General features: G+C 41.2%; 1 protein-coding gene across 3 annotated transcripts in view; it reads right to left on the bottom strand.

Annotated features, from left to right (window-relative positions):
* The window catches only part of NSMAF (neutral sphingomyelinase activation associated factor), a 57,984-nt gene that overhangs the window by 16,960 nt on the left and 21,277 nt on the right, over positions 1-19,747 (bottom strand). For all 3 annotated transcript variants that reach the window (XM_087864870.1, XM_045789051.2, XM_045789050.2), the window contains exons 6-13: positions 16,357-16,407; positions 13,787-13,858; positions 13,433-13,480; positions 13,284-13,336; positions 5,273-5,402; positions 3,379-3,450; positions 2,889-2,997; positions 502-678 (exon numbers count right to left, since the gene is read on the bottom strand). In XM_087864870.1, the coding sequence (XP_087720996.1) occupies positions 502-678; positions 2,889-2,997; positions 3,379-3,450; positions 5,273-5,402; positions 13,284-13,336; positions 13,433-13,480; positions 13,787-13,858; positions 16,357-16,407 (712 nt within the window). The remainder of the gene's footprint in view (positions 1-501; positions 679-2,888; positions 2,998-3,378; positions 3,451-5,272; positions 5,403-13,283; positions 13,337-13,432; positions 13,481-13,786; positions 13,859-16,356; positions 16,408-19,747) is intronic.

The raw sequence follows: 19,747 nt of genomic DNA, 5'->3' as shown, positions 1-19,747 counted from the left end.
TTAAATAATTTGAGAGAAACACATATACCACAAGGTTAAAATGGTTATTTCTCATTAATGTAATTATTGATGATTTTTATTTCCTTCTTTAAATATGTTAATACTTTCTAAATGTTCCAGAAGGAATAATTATTACATTTGGCAATCACACTTTTGAGTGTGCATTTTAAAACAATATGACAACCCAAATTTTCAAAGTGAAAAACTTAAGTATCTCAAATGTGGTCATTATAGGTAATGATGATATGGCTTAAAAACACAGCCATACTTTCTGCACATGTCTTTCAAGAAGTCTGTGAGTCCTTTTTTTAGGATTAAAAGAATATACGAGAGAGTGGAGAAAACACACATAAAACCCATATAACTTAGAGAACACTGATCCAGTACCTCAGAATGGAAACTAGCAATCGTTAGTACAAATATCCAGATGGGTTCGAATCTGTTTACACATCACAGTGGAACTCCTGCTTTTCTCTAAACACCTGGCTTTGTGGCATTTACCCAGTTCGGCGCTGCAGTAGTCGTCGATTACCCACGGGAACACGGGGTACTGAGAGAGGTCGTTGCAGCTGCGGTCCGCCAGGTTGTTGAGGTGCAGGAGGTACTGGTAGTTGGAGAGGTGCCCGCGCTGCCACTGCAGTGTGTAGCTCTCGGCCGTGCGCTCCGCGACGTGGTGCTCTGGGGAGGACAGGGCCCGCAGGTCGCCATTGAACTTGGAGAACGCTGGCTAAGTGGTACTGAGTGTGTAGAAACTAGACGGTTTTTTTAAATATATTCTTTTAAAGATTTTATTTATTTATCTGACAGAGAGAGACAGAGAGGGAGCACAAGCAGGGGGAGCGGCAGGCAGAGGCAGAGGGAGAAGCAGGCTCCCCGCTGAGCAGGGAGTCCGATGTGGGGCTCCATCCCAGGACCCTGAGATCATGACCTGAACTGAAGGCAGACACTTTACCGACTGAGCCACCCAGGCGCCCCAAAAACTAGGTGTTTTAAACGTAGACCCCTCAATGCATTTTTGAAAAATACATTTTAAGGAAATGAAAAGTAGGCCGTAGTTGGTTTTCACTAAATACCTGTTACATTAAATATGAATATCTCCAAGGATATTCACCAGGTGGGAATATTATTACATATATAAAACATATCGTATATATTAAATATACAATAAAAACAAATATGAAGGTATGGAGCAAATACGTATTACATGGTAACACATAATATTTACTATATGATATACAGCCTGCAAATATACAAAGTGCTTGAGTTTTAACGCCTTTAAGAAGCCATGGCCGTTTGTAAAAGCTTATTTCCTCCATTTTTTATGAAACCAAAACAAAAACAATCTGAGTTTTCTTTTAGATCAGGAAGAGGTCTACTACCACAGATTTGCCAGTGCCTATGTATTAGGTATGCATGTGAGGAGTGAGGCAAAGAAAAGAACCCGCTGAAGGAGAAAAATGTGTCTGGCAGGAAAACATGATTTCTCCAAAGAGAAGAACCAGAAAGCAACACGCCCCTACCCTTGCACTCCCCACCCCCCTCCGGAGAATAGCCTCAGGAAACAAGGAATCACAGAGTGTGTGGCACCAAGGACAGCCGTCCTCTCAGAGAGCATGGAGTGACTCAACTGTTTTATTTTGTTCAGGAAATTGTGCTTTCAACGTTTTGTTGGTTGCACCAAGAAAATTATCTAACTCATCTGTAAATTCAATATTTATCCTTATTTACTTTTACCAAGTTTCTTCTCTAACCAGCTACAAGGAAAGAGCTTAAAAACTCAAAACACTTATTCTCATTCGCCACACTCACACCACCTCAGAGAAAGTCCGACCAACCTGAGGAATAAGATGAGAGGGAATAAGGAAGCTCTGTAGAAGGCAGGTTTTTAGGTTTAGGTCACGGCAAGTGTTTTGACTTGAGATTTTAGGGCTCACCATGAAAGTTGAGTTTTTGTTGTAATCTTGTTATATAGTTAGAGGAATAAAATTAAAAAAATTTAATCAGGAGGCAGAGAATAACAGTCACCTTGTATCAGAGCTTACTTAGGCATTAAACGTAACAGCTTAATGGAGAAGAAAAAAATTTGAACTCTAAGCCCACTACAAAATAAAATATATTCCTTATTGAAAATAAATTATTCTTCTGAGGGAAAATTCTATTTCTAAGGGAGTAAGAACAGCAAACAAAGTTAAGATGGCATTAATAAAATCCCAACATCTATTTTTGAAAATCAACCCATTCTAGTTATGTAACAACTCCGTATACAAGAATAATTCAAGCGTGCAATTTCGTATATTTATGCCTAAAAAGAAAAATCAGGTATTCTTTCTGAAAAAGGTGGGAAAATTCACATTTTTATGGGAGACTGAGGAACTATTAATTAAAAGCAAATCAAGTCTCATGGTACCATTCTGAATACAGAAGGCTCATGTGTTCTTTTCGTGTTGTTTTCCAGCTTTGTGATTAAGACCACAATTAATGATCACAAACACATGACTGGGCAACTCACTGCTTCATATTAAGAAACCAAGGCTTGGTTTCCACAAACGAATATAGACATGACTAAACAGAAAAATAATTAGATGGATTCTTTATAATCCATTCAACTCGGGGGTTGTTAAAATATAAAAAAAACATTTAAATATATTTATCGAAAGTTTTTCAAACACACAATTGGAATGGACTACTGCCAAATTCCATTTATATGAAATTATGATTTAGTTTTTAGAATGCCATTCTGCCAACCCCAGTTCCTGATGAGAAGAAATAAGGAGACCCAGAGAGGTGATTCTAGATATAGCGTATCTCTCCTCCTATTTCCTATCCGAGGTACTGAGGAGTTGAACTACCCTCATATGAAGAGAGACAATGAAGGGTGAGCACCATACCTAGATACGTGGCAATATAAAAATAGAGGTCGTCTCTATCTTGAGGTTCATAGAACTTTAGGTAGATGTCAGAACAGAGATCGTCTTCTGTGCAAAACACTTCCAAGCCCTATAAATTCAGAAAGAAAACAGTAAAATAAATAGCACTGTATTTACCTTGCAATCTCAAAACAAGCTATGTAAGTACAAAAGCATTTCAATTAAAGATCTATATTTTTTATATGTAGGTCTTATTTATTTATGTTCCCCACATATAAATTTGATTCAGCGATGCACATATGTGTGTGTGTTTGTATGAATATGTGTGCTGTGTAGGGACGCGTGTGCACACACAGCTCATCCAAAAGAAAGACTTGGAGTCAATGTGCTTACAATACAACATACTTGGCACTTTTCAGACATGCCGTGAGTGTTTACAAGTCAACAAACCACTGGCTAAGCTGAAAATATGACAATCATCCACCCAGAAGTGACATTCCATGGAACTCACCAAAGGCATGAGGCCGTGCCTCCTTTTGTAAATGCGGCGGACATCTTGGAGTGTTATCTGGACCACAGGTTTCTTTAAAAGTAGAAAGAAAATCTCAAACATCAATGTTCAGACACAATTAGAAGCTGCCCTTTAGTATCAGAAAGGTGAAAAAGTGGCCAAATCTTGACTTCCCGATGTGTTACATGTGAACAATCGGAAAGGCAGCTCTTAGAACAAGGCGTTTCTGGTTTTACGTCCTGGTCTGCCCTTTTCCATTAACTTTATGACCTTGGATGAGTCTCTTTACCCTCGCTCACGACCCCAAAAATGATAATGCACTGATCTATCATTCAGGGTCCTGCAAGGTTGCTGAGTGATAAGGGATATTAAAGTGCTGGTACAGATAACTTCTCAGGAATTCTGCTATCTTTGATTTTCTTAGAACTGACACAGTACATCTTTTTTTAGAATCCTGTCCTTTATCTCTGTAAAAACTACGTTGTATGAAGGCTCATAAGCAACTACGGTATTAAGCAGGGCCTCTAAATTTTTTTCTTTACAAGGAGGAAAATTTTCTTGCTTCTCAAGAGGCTTAAAACACTAGTGAGAGGAGAACGAGGTTAGAAAAGCTGCTGAGATTGGCTAAATGCTGACACATCCACCTTCCCCCGAGAAAGAGAGGAAAAGCCCACACGTGGAACTGTGCACACTGCCTGAAGACTGCTCAAGGATCCTAGCCCAGAGATTTGGGATCCTGAAGCTACAGCACATACTCAGATATTATCCCAAAGGTTTTTGATCCAAGCCATAGTAACAGTAGTGGCCAAGCCAACTATTTTTTTTTTAATTTTTAATTTTTTTTTTTTGAAGTAAAGTTCGATGATTCATTAGTTGCGTATAACACCCAGTGCACCATGCAATACGTGCCCTCCTTACTACCCATCGCAAGCCTATCCCATTCCCCCACCCCCCTTCTCCTCTGAAGCCCTCCAACTATTAACACCAGGTAAGAACGTTTTGTGTCGGCAGAAGGGCTTGGTGAGGGTGCCCCGCCACCTGGTGGAAAGAATTGTCATAGCACCATTTTTCACAGAAAAGTATTATCTGTTTTAGTGGCAAAAGGACTGACAAACCAGCCTGGAGGAGAATTTCTAGGACGCGGCCTCCTATGACAGAAAACACGTTCTTTAAGCTGCCCTGCCAAATGGTCCAACGCACTATCAGAGTGTATTAGCATTTCTGGTCTTCTAATGAACCATTCCAAAAAGTGTTCAGATCTAGATAAAGCAACGTATCTTTACAAATTTTAGTGTGGAAATCCGAGTGTATCTTTACTATCTGGCCCAGTAAGTCTAAAGTCATTGTGAAGGAGAAGACTGTTTCCACCATCACGGTAGAAGCACTACAGCATCTCCAGAGGCGCCCGTGCGCTGGCTGGTACAGAACACGTCATCCTGCTTGAGACAGACTCAGATCTACTGACTTTGCTCCTCATTAAAGAGACACAAGAAATAACCACATACATGTACACAGAAGCAAATATACAGAAAATACCCATTTCCCTTTCATTTTAGTGTATTTCATTGGTCTCTTCCAGAAGTGCTTCCGAGGAGAAAGGTATGAACCTCTAACAACCCTTTACTAAAATCGGGGCAGGGAGGCAGGGTTTCTTTCACAGCAAGAGCTAGTGACCCCAGAATTACTGGGAAGAGACCAGAAGAGCTCGAACCTGGATGAGCATCAGGAGGACATGGGGAGGCCTGTTAAACTCACAGCTGCTGGAGGGGAAGGGGGTGGAATTTCTATCCTCGCCAAACTATGAGGACACCATAACTGTGAGGCCGAGTCCCCAGGAAAGCTGACCGCTCCGGTGCGAAAGCAGCTCCCCATCTGACCCTGTGTCTCTCCTTACCGGGTGCCCGTTGAGAGGCTGGAAATACAGGTTTGTGTCAGTGATGCACACGTGTCCAGGATTCGTCACCAGCGGCGTCACCATTTCCGCTTTGCACTCCATGTGCAGCTTTTCAGACACACTCTGGAATCTGACAATACAGTTTTCAGCAAAAGTAAGAAAAATCACAAATCGATCTACTTCCTAGGTTTAACCTTCTCGAAGGGAGCTACAGTGTGACTGCGCATGGCACCTGTCTAAACACTACACTTAATACAAGAAAAATGGTACTATAAATTGGTTGTTTAAATAAAACTGACATTCTTTAAAAAACAAAAACTGGACATTCTTTTCTTTTTCTTTTTTAATGTTTTTTTATTACATAATGTTAGTCACCATACAGTACATCCCTGGTTTCTGATGCAAGGTTCGATGATTCATTAGTTGCATATAACACCCAGTGCACCATGCAATACGTGCCCTCCTTACTACCCATCACCAGTCTATCCCATTCCCCCACCCCCTTCCCCTCTGAAGCCCTCAGTTTGTTTCTCAGAGTCCATAGTCTCCCATGCTTCACTCCCCCTTCTGATTATCCCCACACATTCTTTTCAATGGTCTAGTGAGAACTCAAACAACAACAACAACAACAACAGATGGATTTATCTATCACAGAAGAGAAGACAAATAAGTAATACCAAGCAACCCTTGACAGCTGAACTCTTCTTCCTCCCAAAATAAATTGGCCTGGAAACTATTCCTATATTGACATATTTTTCTATTGTTGTGTCTCTGAGACCTATTTTCATAGTCACAGGTGCCATTTACTCCACACAGCACTTTATAAGGCTATGAATCCATAATCACAATTCCTTGAATGTCAATTCCAAGCTATGTTCTTTTGTGGCTTTACTGCAGTAAAACCAGTCAAATGTAATTTTTCCACTACCCCTCCTAAATTATTTAGTCAAAAAAGTCCATTTTCTTTTTGCTTTACTAACTAGTGAAAAAAATGAGAGGGGAAACAACCAAGTCATCAATATTTGAAGGCAATTCCTTAGTTACATAACTTGGTTAAAAATAAATCCCCCCATTGTTATAAGTGACAATGGGATGAAAGCCCGCGGGAGAGACTTCTACTTCCTTAGGAAGTGAAGGGGACCTCAGAGCTGCCACCCTAACCACACACACCGACTAGAAGAGCTACACAAGCCTTTTTAAAAACCATCAGAAAGCTTAAGATGCAAGGAAACCTGAAGGAAGAGAGCAACGGTTGGGTGGCGGGAAGAGGAGCCACTGTGACAGATAGAAGGGGCAGGGCTGCGGGAAGGAGAGAGGTCTAGAGAGAAGCAGAAAGCAGAGTCAGGACTGAAGAGCACAGGTGCAAAAATTGCCACTGGGTGGAGAGCGGGGGGGCGGGGGGACGGGGGACGTCTCCCAGGGTTCAGAAAGCTGGTGGCTCAGCTGTAAAGCACAAAGATATCTCTAGGGTCCTTCATGTGCTCAGGTCCCGAGCCCCAGTGGAAGAAAGTCTTGATTGCTCCCCAGAAAGAATCGTAGGCAGCAGAGACAGGGAACATAACTATGGCTGCCATGAAGCCTTCACCCCCTCAGTCACGGATCATGCTGTCAGAGCCCCCTGAACAAGAAGGGGTGCGCGCGACCACTTCTGGAGGCAAACAGCATTTAGTTGGGTCTCTACGTCCAGATAAGAGAAATGAAGAATTATGGTGACTAACATATCAAAATAAAAAAAAAAGAGAGAAATGAAGAATTACTTAAACAAGCTGAACAACAGACTGGACACAGCAGAGAAGTCCAGTCAGGCTGAAAGCAGGTCACGACAAAGTGGTCTAACTGAAACAAAACAAAAGAAGACAAAAGAAGAAAAAAAAAAATACAGAGCAGAGTATGTGAGACCTGAGGGAATATATAAAACAAACTGACATAAGCATAACTCCAGTTACAGGGGAAGAGACAGAAAACGGGGCAGAGGAAATGGGGAAGGAGGGAATGCGGATTCCTAGGCGTGTGTCACCCCAAAACCCCGAGGTCCCTGGGCAGGATGAGCACAGAGAAATGGACACGTGACACGGAGGCAACAGCGAGACAAATGCTGTGGCTTCACAGCCAGCACTGGACACCAGCAGACAATGGGATGAGAATGTCTACAGCAGTGAGTAACACCTGCCCACCTAGAAGTCTGCAGCCAGCAAAAATGAAGGGGAAACAGAGATCTGCTAAGCTGAGGGAAATCATCTTGAACAGATCTGCACTATAGGAAATGCCACAGAGATTTCTTCAGGCTAAGGAGAAAGGACACTGGATTAAACACACGGGGGCTACAGAGAGGAAAGAAGAGCACCGGAAAGAGCAAAGAGTTAAATATCTGAGTAAAGAGAAGAAAATTTATTTTTCAATATTTTTAGTTTACATAGACACATATGTACATATCTAAATCCTTGAAAAAGCTAATGACTTTTTGAAGCAAAAATAAGAACACTGTTTTATGGGTTTTGTGCAACATGTAGAAATTTAGTATAAGGCCACAAGATGACAGTGGGCAGGAGAGGCTCTATGGAAATCCACTGGTGTAAGGTTCTCGGACTGCTGTCGAGTCCTGTCATGTTACTAAAAGCACACGGCGGTACAAGGGGCATAACGTGATCTCTGGAGCAACCGCTAAAAATGACACATAAAGTGTCATAGCTCAAAAATTCAAGAGAGTCGATAAAGTGGAATACTTAAAAATATTAGAAAGACCCAAAGACAGCAAAAAAGGCGGGTCAGAAAAACAAAGAACAAATAGAATGCTAACAAACAGTAAGAGGGTTTAAAATTAACTATATCAGTAATTATATAATTGTAAATGAATTAGGGGTGCTTGGGTGGTTCAACTGGTTAAGCATCCGACTCCTGGTTTTGGCTCAGGTTGTGATCTCAGGGTTGTGAGATCGAGCCCCACATCAGGCTCTGCACTGAGTGTGGAGTCTGCTTGAGATTCTCTCTTTCCCTCTGCCCTGTCCCCTGTCGTGCTCGCTCTCTTTCTAAAAAATTAAATAAATAAACGAATTAAACATCCCCATTAAAAAGGAGAGGTTGTCATACTGTGTAAAAAGCAAGAATCAACTATACAAATTGTGTGTTTTTCAGAAACAGAATAAAGACACAGGTTAAAAGTAGAGGGATAGACAAAGACATTAATGTGCAATCATAATGAAAATACTGGCATGACTAGATTAAAAGAGGACAAAGCCAACTTCAAGACAAATGGATAAGGAACGATACTTGCTAATGATGGAAGTTCAACGCCTCAAGAAGACATTACACATCTAAATGTATTTGAACCTAACAATATAGTTTCACAATACACGAGGCATAAGTTTAACAGTAATGGGGGGAATAATTCCACAATCATTACTGGCCATTTTAACACCCTTCTCTCAGTAATTGATAGAACAAATCGACAAAACATCCACAAAGTACAGATGATCCGAACACGATATTCAACAACTGCAGGGTCCACATGCCCCTGAGGGACACGGGCAGCATTCACCGCGACAGACCAAGTGCTGGGCCCAAAACAAATCTCAACAGTAGCAAAAGACTGAAATCATATAGAATATACTCTCTGAACCGAGGTGGTATTCAACTGAACGTCAATGACAACAAAATAATAATAAAATCCCCAAATACGCAGAAGTTAAACAACATACTTCTAAATAAGCCACGGGTCAAAGAAGAAATGACACAGGAAATTACAGAATATTTTTACAGTAATGACAGTGAAGACATAACGTATCAAAATGTGTGGGATGCAGCTGAAGCCGTGCTTAGAGGTCAAGTGACATTTAAGTACTACTTGTATTACAAGAAGGTCTAAAACTGGTGATCTCATCTTTGTAAGATGGTAGAAAAGGAATGGTTAAACCCAAAGTAAGCCGAAGGAAGGAAATCCTAAGAGTGGAAATCAATTTTATATAAAATGGAAAAGTAGAGAAAAATCAATAAAGTCAAAAGTTGGTTCTCTGAAAGGTTAATAAAATTGGTAAATCACTGGCAAAACTGATAAAGAAAAAAAGAGAAAAGACAGCCTTGGTGTAAGGACCGAAAGAGAGACCAGCAGTACAGATCCTACTGACATCAAAAGGACCTTAAGAGCTTCATACCAATGAGCCTGGGATGAAGTGGACACATTTTTTGAAAACCACAACTTGCCAAAACAGGCGCAAGAAGAAAGAGACAGCCTACACAGTCTCATGGCTAGTAAATAAATCAAATAAATAAGAATACCCAGGCCTGTATGACTTCATCAGTAATTTCTATTAAAAATTTTAGGAAGAAATACAACCCAATACACACTCTTTCAGAAAACGGAGGATAAAGGAACATCACCACACTGACTGGATGAGGCTGGCATAACTCTGACAGCAAATACTGACAAATATATTGAAGATTTACAGAGCAAGATCCCTCATGAACACAGATGCAAAAATCCTTTACAAAACACTAGCAAAGCAAATCCAGTAATATCAAAGCATATAAAAACAATACTTCATGATCAAGTTGGATTTACCTCATGAATAAGGTTGGCTTAACATTGAAAAAATTCAATGTAATTCACAACATTAACAGAATAAAATAGAAAAAAATGTGATCATTTCAGTAAGTGTAGAAAAAAACATTTAACAAAACTCTAAACCTATTACTGAAAATACTCTCAGCAAACCAGGAATAAAAGGGAGCTTCATCATTCTGCTAAAGGGCATCCATGAAAAACCTACAGCTAGCCTCATCTTCTAGTTGTGAAACAAACCCTTTTCCTATAAGATCAAGAACGGGGCAAGGATGTGCTCCCACCACATCTATTAATTAAACGGTACAATGAAGAAAGACATAGAAATAAAAGCCATAAGGATTTCTGTGAAACTGTCATTATTCACAGATTAAACAGTTATGTATATAGAAAACTCTATGCAACATAAAAAAAACGCACAAGGACCAATGAGTAAATCTGGAAATGTCACAGAATACAAGGTGAATGTAAAAAAAAGAGAAAACCCACTGTATTTCTATATGCCAGTAACAAATAACTGGAAAAAATCAAATTTAAATAGCATCCAAAAAATCACCAATCTAGGAATCCATCCACCCAACTATGGCCACATGGACAGACAGAGCATCTCTGGCAGTGGGGGAAAGCGGGGTAGGTGTAAAAGACCTCTGTGGACTATCTTTACACCTTTTCTTCAGATCTAAAATTAGTCCCACATAAAGTACTTTAAAGGGGATGTTTTGGGGTACAAATGGGGGACACCTGAATATGAAAGTATAAATTACATGGCATTAGAGAATCATCAGTACTTGAGTATTGTATAGTACGGAGGAGTGCCAGAGAATACCCTTCGGAGAGACACGTGTTGAAGTAGTTATGGGTGAAGTGTCATGACGTCTTGTAATGTAATTTCAAGTGATTCTGAAAAAGGTCTGTATTTTATACACAATACAAACATATACATACATGTACACATTACCTACACGTACATACACGTATGTATACATGCGCACACACGTACTCACAAGCACGTGCAACTAAAGCAAACTGACAAAATGTTAACAAACTAATGCCTGGTGACCCACAGGGTATCTGTGTTCATTATGTTACTCTTGCAATTTGCGAGGATTTGAAAATTCCCAGAATGAACAGTAGGGAAAAATAAACATGGTTCTCCTTCATTTCTTCAATAAGAAAGTATTTCCTCAGAACTATGATGAAAGCTTATTTTGGCAAAAGTTTACTTTTTTCTTTGAGAGGAAGTATACAACTCTGGAATATCTTATTTTATACTGCAAATTTTCTTCCCCAAATTCTTCAGCCTAACATTTTAGAGACTGGGTTAAATTAAAACTTCCAGAATGAGCCATTTTTAAGTAAATGTCACACTGAGGCCCAAGATTGAAAAAGTCGCTACTTAGAAGCATTATGCATTCTAAGTAGGTCAAAAGAAGCTAATTCTTCTTATTCCTTTTCCTTCCTAAAATGGAAGCTATTCTTCCCCCGGCAATCCGCTTACCTAATATATCCTGCAAGTATTAAAACAGAAAGAAAATTAACGCTATGAAGGTGAAACAGAAAAAGCAGCAAACAAATATACACACAGAAACATTATTGGCCAGATGGCTTTCCTGACAGTTCTTCAACACCTGAAAATGGAGTGTGAAGGTCAGAAATCTCACAAAGATAGCAATAAAACAGAATATTACACACTAACCTCATTTATAAACATAAGTGTCTAGCAAGAGCCTAGCACCTCATAATCCATAAATGAATCTATTCAACCATTACATTCTATGTTGTCCTAAGCTGTAGTGATCTACAGATTCAGCAGAACTCTAAAATAAGAATGTAAAGTAAAAATATATAGTGAATAGGGCCTGAAATAACTTATCCATAAGATTTTGTACATATTAAAGAGTTTACATATAAAGTTAATGGGCCTGATGACAAAGTTTAGCAGGGTTGCTGGAAACAAAATGAATACACAGAAATCCACAGCATTCTATATATCAACAATAAACAGAAGATGAGGTTTTTAGGGCATCATTTACAACACCATCAGAAATATGAAGTACTTGGACTACATCTAGCACCAGAGAGGAAAGACCTTTATGGAAAGAACCATAAGGAAGACATTAAAGGAGGCCTCAATAAATGAGTGATTCATTGCAATCACCATCAAAATCTCAGGGAGCTTTCTTTTATGGAACTCAACAAGCTGTTTCTAAATTTACACAGAAGTGCAGCATAAGGCCAAGAATAGTGAAGACATAAATTAAAAAGGAAAATAAGCTGTGAGGCCCTGAAGCTGCAGACGCCAGGCGTTGTGATGAAGCTACGTGGTTGATACAGTGGTATTGCAGATGAGATACAAATCTACTTAGTACCAGGCAAGAAAGAAATAAGAGAACAGGTTCATATAAAACCATAATTATTTGCAGGAAATATATTGTATACTTAGAAAAGCCAAGAAAATCAATGAAAAAAACAGTGGACCAGTGGGAATGTAGTCTCCTCGTCCCTGCAAGACACTTTAGTAAGATACTGATCACAGCCTGAAGGGTCAGGAAAGACTTTCTGGAACAACCGACAGCTAAGCTGAAATCAGATGAATAAGTAAGAGTCAGCCCCGTGCAAAAGAGGAAGGAGGCCGAGCAGTCTAGGCACAGGCAACATGTCCAAAGGCTCAGAGGGAAGAGACCAAGCGGTAAGCTCTGGATCCGCATAAATGCAAAGAGCTAGCACACAGAATTCGAGAGAAGCCACCAGCGACCAGAGTAGGCACAAGGGCTAGAACCTAAGCCATGGAAGGTTAAAACTTTACCCTGAAGGCAATGGGAAATCTTGAAGAGTTTTAAACAGACAAGTGATATAATTAAGTAAGTTCTTTAGAAAAACCACATTTTCAAAGTACACTTGGTACAGTAGAGAAAAGAGGACAGGAAAAGGGAAGACTGGGTCAGGCGGACAAGCTAACAGCTGTTACAGTGTTCCGAGCGAAGGTGTTGGTGGCCTGAACTCAGGCAACAACAGTGGGAAACGATGGTGGCAGACTAGAAAGATCTTAGGGAGCATCGGTCAACAGGCCTGGCTGACTGACCAAAGTCAGGATGGAGAAGCAGAGGCCAGGGCATTCCCGACCACAGGTCTGGGCGCCACAGATGGCAACATGGGTGGTTTGGGACAAGCTGAAGGAGGCATACGGGTTGAAGACGTCCGATCCTTTTAGAATCAGGGAATGAGGGGCGCCTGGGCAGCTCAGCTGGTTAAGCATCCAACTCCTGATTTTGGCTCAGGTCATGATCTCGAGGTCCTGGGATCAAGCCCTGCATTGGGCTCCATGCTCAGTGGGGAGTCTGCTTAAGATTCTCTCTGCCCCTTCCCCTCCTTGCACATGTGTGTGCGCTCTCTCTCTAAAATAAATAAATCTTAAAAAAAACAAATTAGAATCAGGGAATGAAATCATTAACTTACCTGTTTTTGTCAAATGACGTTCTAGCCAAACGTGACTGCAAAATAGCTGTTATCTAAGAAAAAAAAAACATTTAAAAATAAGTATTTATGAGTAAAACATCAATATAATTTAATTCACGATAAAGGCAATTTACTTTAGAAATTCTTACCATAGCAGTTTGGTCCCCTAGTTTGTCAAGGCAGGATGCTCTGTGAAGCTACAATATTACAGATATACAAGAATTTATTTTTTTCTCTAAAACAATATGAAGGTATTTCCTTAGAAGCAATGAAAAACAGCATTGTTATTTAGCAACAGTTAAGATCACTTCTGATATATCTATGACTTCTTCCTAGTATACAGTTTTCAAATTCAACATATTCAAGTAAATCTGCTTCATATTTATAAAGGAAATTGTGGTTTTAGTGAGATGTATGAATATGATTTTTTTTTTTTTAAGTTTCTGCCTAAGTTTGCTTTGAATTCTCTGCCTGGTGAATGCCCAAGTGAGGTGCTGGCTTACCTGAAGCAAGGTCTCCACAACGTCCTCCACTTTCCCTGAAACATCCAATTCAAACACATACTCCATTTCGCCCTAACAAAAAAGGGAAACAAATCAAAGGAAGAGAAGAAGCATTTCAAACCATATTCCTTTAAGAACATCTGCAACCCCCCTGCTGACCTGTGCATGTATCTGCCTGCACCCCACTCTGGAAGGAGAGAGTAGATTCTGTCAGATTTCCTGCTACATTGATTATTTTCTCCCTTCTGCTAACTTCGGGCTCAGTTTGTGGTTCTAGTTCTAGTTTCTTGAGGTGTACAGCTGGGTTTTTAAATCTGAGACATTTCTATTCCTTAAGGTAGGCAGGTATCACTACGAACGTCCCCCTTAGGACTACTTTAGCTGCATTCTCTAAGTTTAGGCACGTTCTGGTTTTGATCTTGTTTGTCTCAAGGTATTTTTTAATTTCCCTTTTTATTTCTTCTTTGGCCCACTGGTGGTTCAAGGGTGTTATTCAACTTCCACGCAGTCTTCTAGGTATTTCTAGTTTTATTCCATGGTGGGCAGAAGGGATACTTGATGCGATTTCAATCCTGAATTTGTTTTGATTGTTTTGTGACCTAACATGTGGTGCATCCTACAGAATGTTCCATGTGCATGTGAGAAGAATGTGGACTCTGCTGCTGTTGGGTAGAGTGTTCTCTATGTGTCTCTGAGGTCCACCTGGTTGGTCTACAGTGTTGTTCACACCTGCTGTTTCCTAAATGACCTTCCGTCTGGATGTTCTACCCATTACTGAAAGTGGGGCGCTGAGGTCTCCTATTATTACTGGGCTGCTGCCAATTTCTCCCTTCAATTCTGTCAATGTTTGCTTCAAATACTGAGGTGCTCGGAGGATGGGGGACTATATGTTGTGAAGGTTAATGTGATGTGTCACATGCTCTCTTCTTCTCCTTGCCCCAAGGAAAAGTCTGCCAAGCTGTGCTGTCCTCTGTCTGCTGGACTATGGGTCCCCTCCTCCTTGTTTTCAGTGGCCCCAAGCATCTAGGGCATATGCCAGGTCCTGTCACCACTCCAAGACAGGCAAGACCGAAGCCAGTCCCTTGGGCAGCCACCCCAACAGTCAGAATACTGGACACATGGTCCAGTCTTGTCTCTCCCTCCCCGGGAGAAGTTGGGAGCTGAGCGTTCCCTCCCATCCCGTGGTGCTGTGTCTAGGGAGGGCCTACACTGACAGGATATTACAAACATCCCTATCAGCTTCAATGAGGCTGATTTCATGCTAAGCTGGGGTGCAGGGCCTCTTAATTGGTTTCCAGGTTTGTCACAAAAGGCATTGGTCCATGTATTGTTGATTGAATCAGTGTCTCCGTGAGAGGAACAAGGACTTCCTATTCTGTCATCTCTCATGGTCACCATCAGTGTCACTGTAGCCCTCTTTTTAAACTCTGGAAATTCTCGGGTGTTCTAATTCACACTGGAACAAAAGAGCTTTTCTTTGCTTCAGACAACCTCCCTCGTCTCCCTTTACATAACTTTACAATGGGCCAAGAACAGCTTTGCACTTCAAGTGGGTATCAGGAGAGCTTTAGGAAGGAAAGTCCCCCAGGCAGTGGTTCTCAGCGTGGGGGGTATCCTACCAACCCCATGAGGCTTTTGTCCATGTGTGGAGGTACAAGCCAACAGCAGGGGTGATGGTGTAGTAGGGGTGTTTAGTTTAGCCTGGGAGCAGGCTGCAGGGCAAGGGATGCCCCACACAATTAAGAACTATCCTTCCCCAAATGCCAACAGCCCCACCTGAGAGTTATTAAATCTCATATTTACAGTTTCTGACTAACTGGCACATGCAAGTGTTTCTTGTGCATAAACCCCCAAGGCCACAGCGTGTGGTCCGCGTGTCCCACAAGTGCTGGCTGAGAAACTGCAGAGACAGAGATTTGGCCTATAGGGCTGTCTGCTCAGAGAGGGTGGCTTTTCCTCATTCGCAGAGGTGGTGGCCCTATCCAGAGCACTAGCCTGATGCAGGTCCTATAAAGTATTATCCTATAATGCAGGTCCTATAAAATATCTTGTGGTAAAAGTACTGGTAAAAGCTGAAGCAAAAGAATTAAATAAAGCCCAGAATGGTTAAATGTAACATCTATGCTTACCTGACAAGTCCTGGAAAGCCAGATATTCTATTCAAGTCTACTCATAGCTTCTCCCAATTAAGAGAATTTATAAATTATGACTAAGCTCCCAAATAAGGGTACTTTATAACCTATAAATATTTCTCAAGCATTTAAAAAAATACATTCTCAGTGATATCCAGCAAATAATCTTATAAATGATACATATTCTGATTTCAATTTTTAATCTAATAATTAAAGCTTTTTTCTCCCCTATTTGACACATTTGTTTTGAAGTCAAAAAGTTAATTGAAATCTCTTGGACTGAACTCTCCCTTGGGTAATTCTGTTTTAAGTGCTGGTAACAAGGTTCTAAATACTCATTATTATTATATTTGATTAAAGATGTTAATAAAGTCACAAAATCTTATTGCTTAAAATCACTATACAAATTGCTAGGAATAAATGAAAGGCTTTACTTACCCTTTCGATTTTATATGGGGCAACAATGTTGTGTTCTTTAATGAAATATACCTGAGAAAAACAAATCAATGCTTGTAAAATAACTAAAAATTTTCAGAGTAATGAGTTACCATAAATCAGGATATTATGAATTGAATTTAAATCATTGTTACATAATCTCAATTTCAAGCCCTTGCATTAATCTTAGTATGACTTTAATGTTCTGATGTTAGAATAACAAATATTAAATTAAAAAGAGATTCATCAAGGCAACAAGTTAGCAATCACTACTGGATAAATAAAATATTTAAGATGTTTTATGAATGTCGGTACTTTTACCAAGTAACCAAGTAGACGGCCGAAGGAAGGTAATGTAAGGGCCAATTTTCTAAGAAATGGGTAAAACAGAGTCACTGTGGTATGAAATACATTTATTAACATAAAGAAATTTCTCTTCTCTAGAGGTGATCTGGGCACACGGTATTTCATATACACTTACACTGTATGTCAGCAACCATGTCTAACAAGCAACGTCAGCCCCAGAGCCATTAACATGGAGCCTGGACCCTTAGCCCTGCCTTCCCGACTGTTTTGGTGAAGGGTTGCCTGGCTGGGCCCTCAACACCAGCCACTTGACTAGGCCACAGAATGCAGACCTCCCTCCATCTGTCAGCTGTTCAAAACCTTTGCTTCTGTGGTAATATGCTCGTGCACTTTCTCCCATTTGAAACAAACCATAGATAAAAACCCTCCCTTGGTCTTATATCCTCCTTTTGCCATTTCTGTTCCTTTTTGTGGCAAAACTGTTTGCAAGAGCTGACTGTACTTTCTCTTGGGCTCAGGACTGGTTTTCAGCTGCACCACATTACAGAATCCAGTCCTGAGAAGGTCACAAAAGGTGCAAAGATCGCCATGTCACCAAATCCAAGAGTCTGTTCTAAGGACTTCCTCGATTCTGTTTCTCAGAGCACAGGACAGAGTTGATAGTTCTTCCTGAAGCAGTTTTCCAGTTGGCTTCCAGCCACCGGCTCCTGGCCCTCCCCGACCTCACCCACTGCTCCTACTGTCTTTCTTCGGACCCTGTCTTCCTAACCTCCCCCCGGTGGAGCTGCTGGGGCTTCATCCTCAGATGCCCTGTGCACAATGGAAGCCTCATCCAGCCCCAGGGCGTTACCCAGGTTCTCTTTCTCATCTCCGCCTCCTCCCTGAGACCCACACCATTGCTCCCAAATGCCTACCAAATGTTTCCTCTCAGAGGCAACATTCTGAACAAAGCCTGCTCTTCTCCAGGCTTCTTTACAGCAGTAAATGGCACTGCTATCCACCCTGCTGGAGTCATTCCTGACTGTTTTCCTTTGTGCCTTACAACTAATGCATCAGCACATCTGTGGGGCTTTCCTTCAGAATATATCCAGACGCTGACCGCCTCTCACCCTGCATCACTACCATCCTGATCCAAAACCTCTGGGTTCCCGCACCCCTAAAGGCCCTCCTTGCTTCTGCTCATAACCACTCCCCCCACAGCATATTCTCTACCAGGCCTCCAAGAGATGTGCAAATACATACGAAGCAGATGGTGCCCCTCTTCTTCTCAGCTCTCTAGGGGTTTTTATCTTTTGTGCTTTATTCGGACTCCTTACTGTGGCCCGTAGGCTCTCCATGACACAGATCCTGCCACTGCTCCAACCCTTCTCCCAGCTGCCCTTTGTGCCTTGCCCCAGGCACAGTCACCCTCACCGTGCCTGCCACCCACCAGGACACTGGTCTCGCAGGGCCTCCATTGCTCAGGATACTGCCTGGCTCATTCACTCAGGCCTTCTGAGCGGTTGCCTTCACATGCACCTCCTTAGCGAGGTGCCCCGGCCACTCTATCTACAGCAGCACATGTGCTCCTCATCCTTCTCTATCCTTTCGTCCTGTTGGCATTGTCTTCACTATAGAAGATGTCTGCTTATTGTCTCTTGCCCCCATCTCAAGATAAAGTCCATGGGGAGAGGGGCTTTGGATATTTTATTCTTTCCTATAGCTTCATAACCTTGAATATACTTACTGAACATACAAATACATGAATAAAAACTATTATTTACACCCACATACACCCCTCTTTATTCTACAAAAGAAAATTTGGAAGCAAAACTCTCTAAAGCCTAAAGGACCATAACATATTTCTGAAACAGTGTGACCACTTAAGGTAGTCAAAACCCACAAAAGTTGAGTTTTTTTTATTGTGTACTCAATCCAGAAGTTTGAAATAATTCTAGATTGACTAACTGGTCACCCTTGGAGGTGAGGCTGGTTTTGAGTTTGCCTGACATGAGACCTCTTCTTATGGATAATTTTTATAATGGAAACCACACTTCTGACTGAAAAATTACCTCTTCCTTTCAAGAAACAGACTTTCTAGCATTCGACCATGATGCAGAAGAATACTTCAGAAACAATGAGAGCACAGGTGCAGGCCACAATGATTAAAAATGGTGTTCTGCCCCCACCACCACCACCCAGAGTGGCTACAGACCGTTTGCCTATATGCCAGTTAAAACAACATGAAGTCAAAGATAGGCTGTGAAATGCTTTCTTCCTTAAGATTCATTGACTCATGGAAATCAGACCTAGAGAATCGCCTAAGCTGATATCTCCCAACTTTCATAAAATACTTTTCAATATGCATTAAAAAGTGTTCCATGAGCAGAAGGGGTAAGTGATCTAAAAACTCTGTTCCCAACCATCTGCCTCCTTGAGTCCCTCATGGCACTTCCTCTGGACCCTCTCTCTGTCTGTTTGCTAAGGCTTCGAGTCAAGTGCTGAAATAAAGAAAGGTGTGTCTTTGCTTCCCACAGCTTTTCCTAAACTTACCTGACCGCAGAAGGATTTTCCTTTGAACACTTCACCGAATTAGGGCTCTGTACATAGTTGGGACAACTTGATCTCTAACCCTCTCATTTTAGAGATGAAGAAGGTAAAATCCAGGGCAAAAAGCAAATGGGAGAGGCCCTCTACTCCCGTATTACATATAATTAAAAAAAAAAAAAACACTATAGATGAACTAAGTGTATGATAGGAGAAAAACTGTGTTTTAATTTTTCTCCATGTTGCGGGTATTAAGCACAATACTGGGAATATATATGTATGGCGCATAAATTTGGGATGAATAAAGGTCAGAATCCCAAACCTCATTAATTTGTATGAGATGGCACATCCTGAGTTGGTGCCCTGGTTGTCACCATGAGTCAACCTGAGATCTCCCTCAGTGCTCTGCTGCAGGCCTCCCACCTTCTAAATGGCTCAGAGGCCACAGGAGGGACCACAGTGCTTTCAGCTCAACCCCCACACGCTGTCAGAACTCAAGAGGACAAAACCACCAGCCTGTGGGTGTCACGCAACTCTATAAACATTAAGGATCTCGGGGCGC

This window comes from Ursus americanus, chromosome 9 (assembly GCF_024610735.1).
Source record: "Ursus americanus isolate L20-20 chromosome 9, mUrsAme1.1.p, whole genome shotgun sequence".
In the NCBI taxonomy this organism is placed as follows: Eukaryota; Metazoa; Chordata; class Mammalia; order Carnivora; family Ursidae; genus Ursus; species Ursus americanus.
Note: the sequence above shows the minus strand (reverse complement) of the source record. Positions and strands in the feature narration are given on the sequence as shown.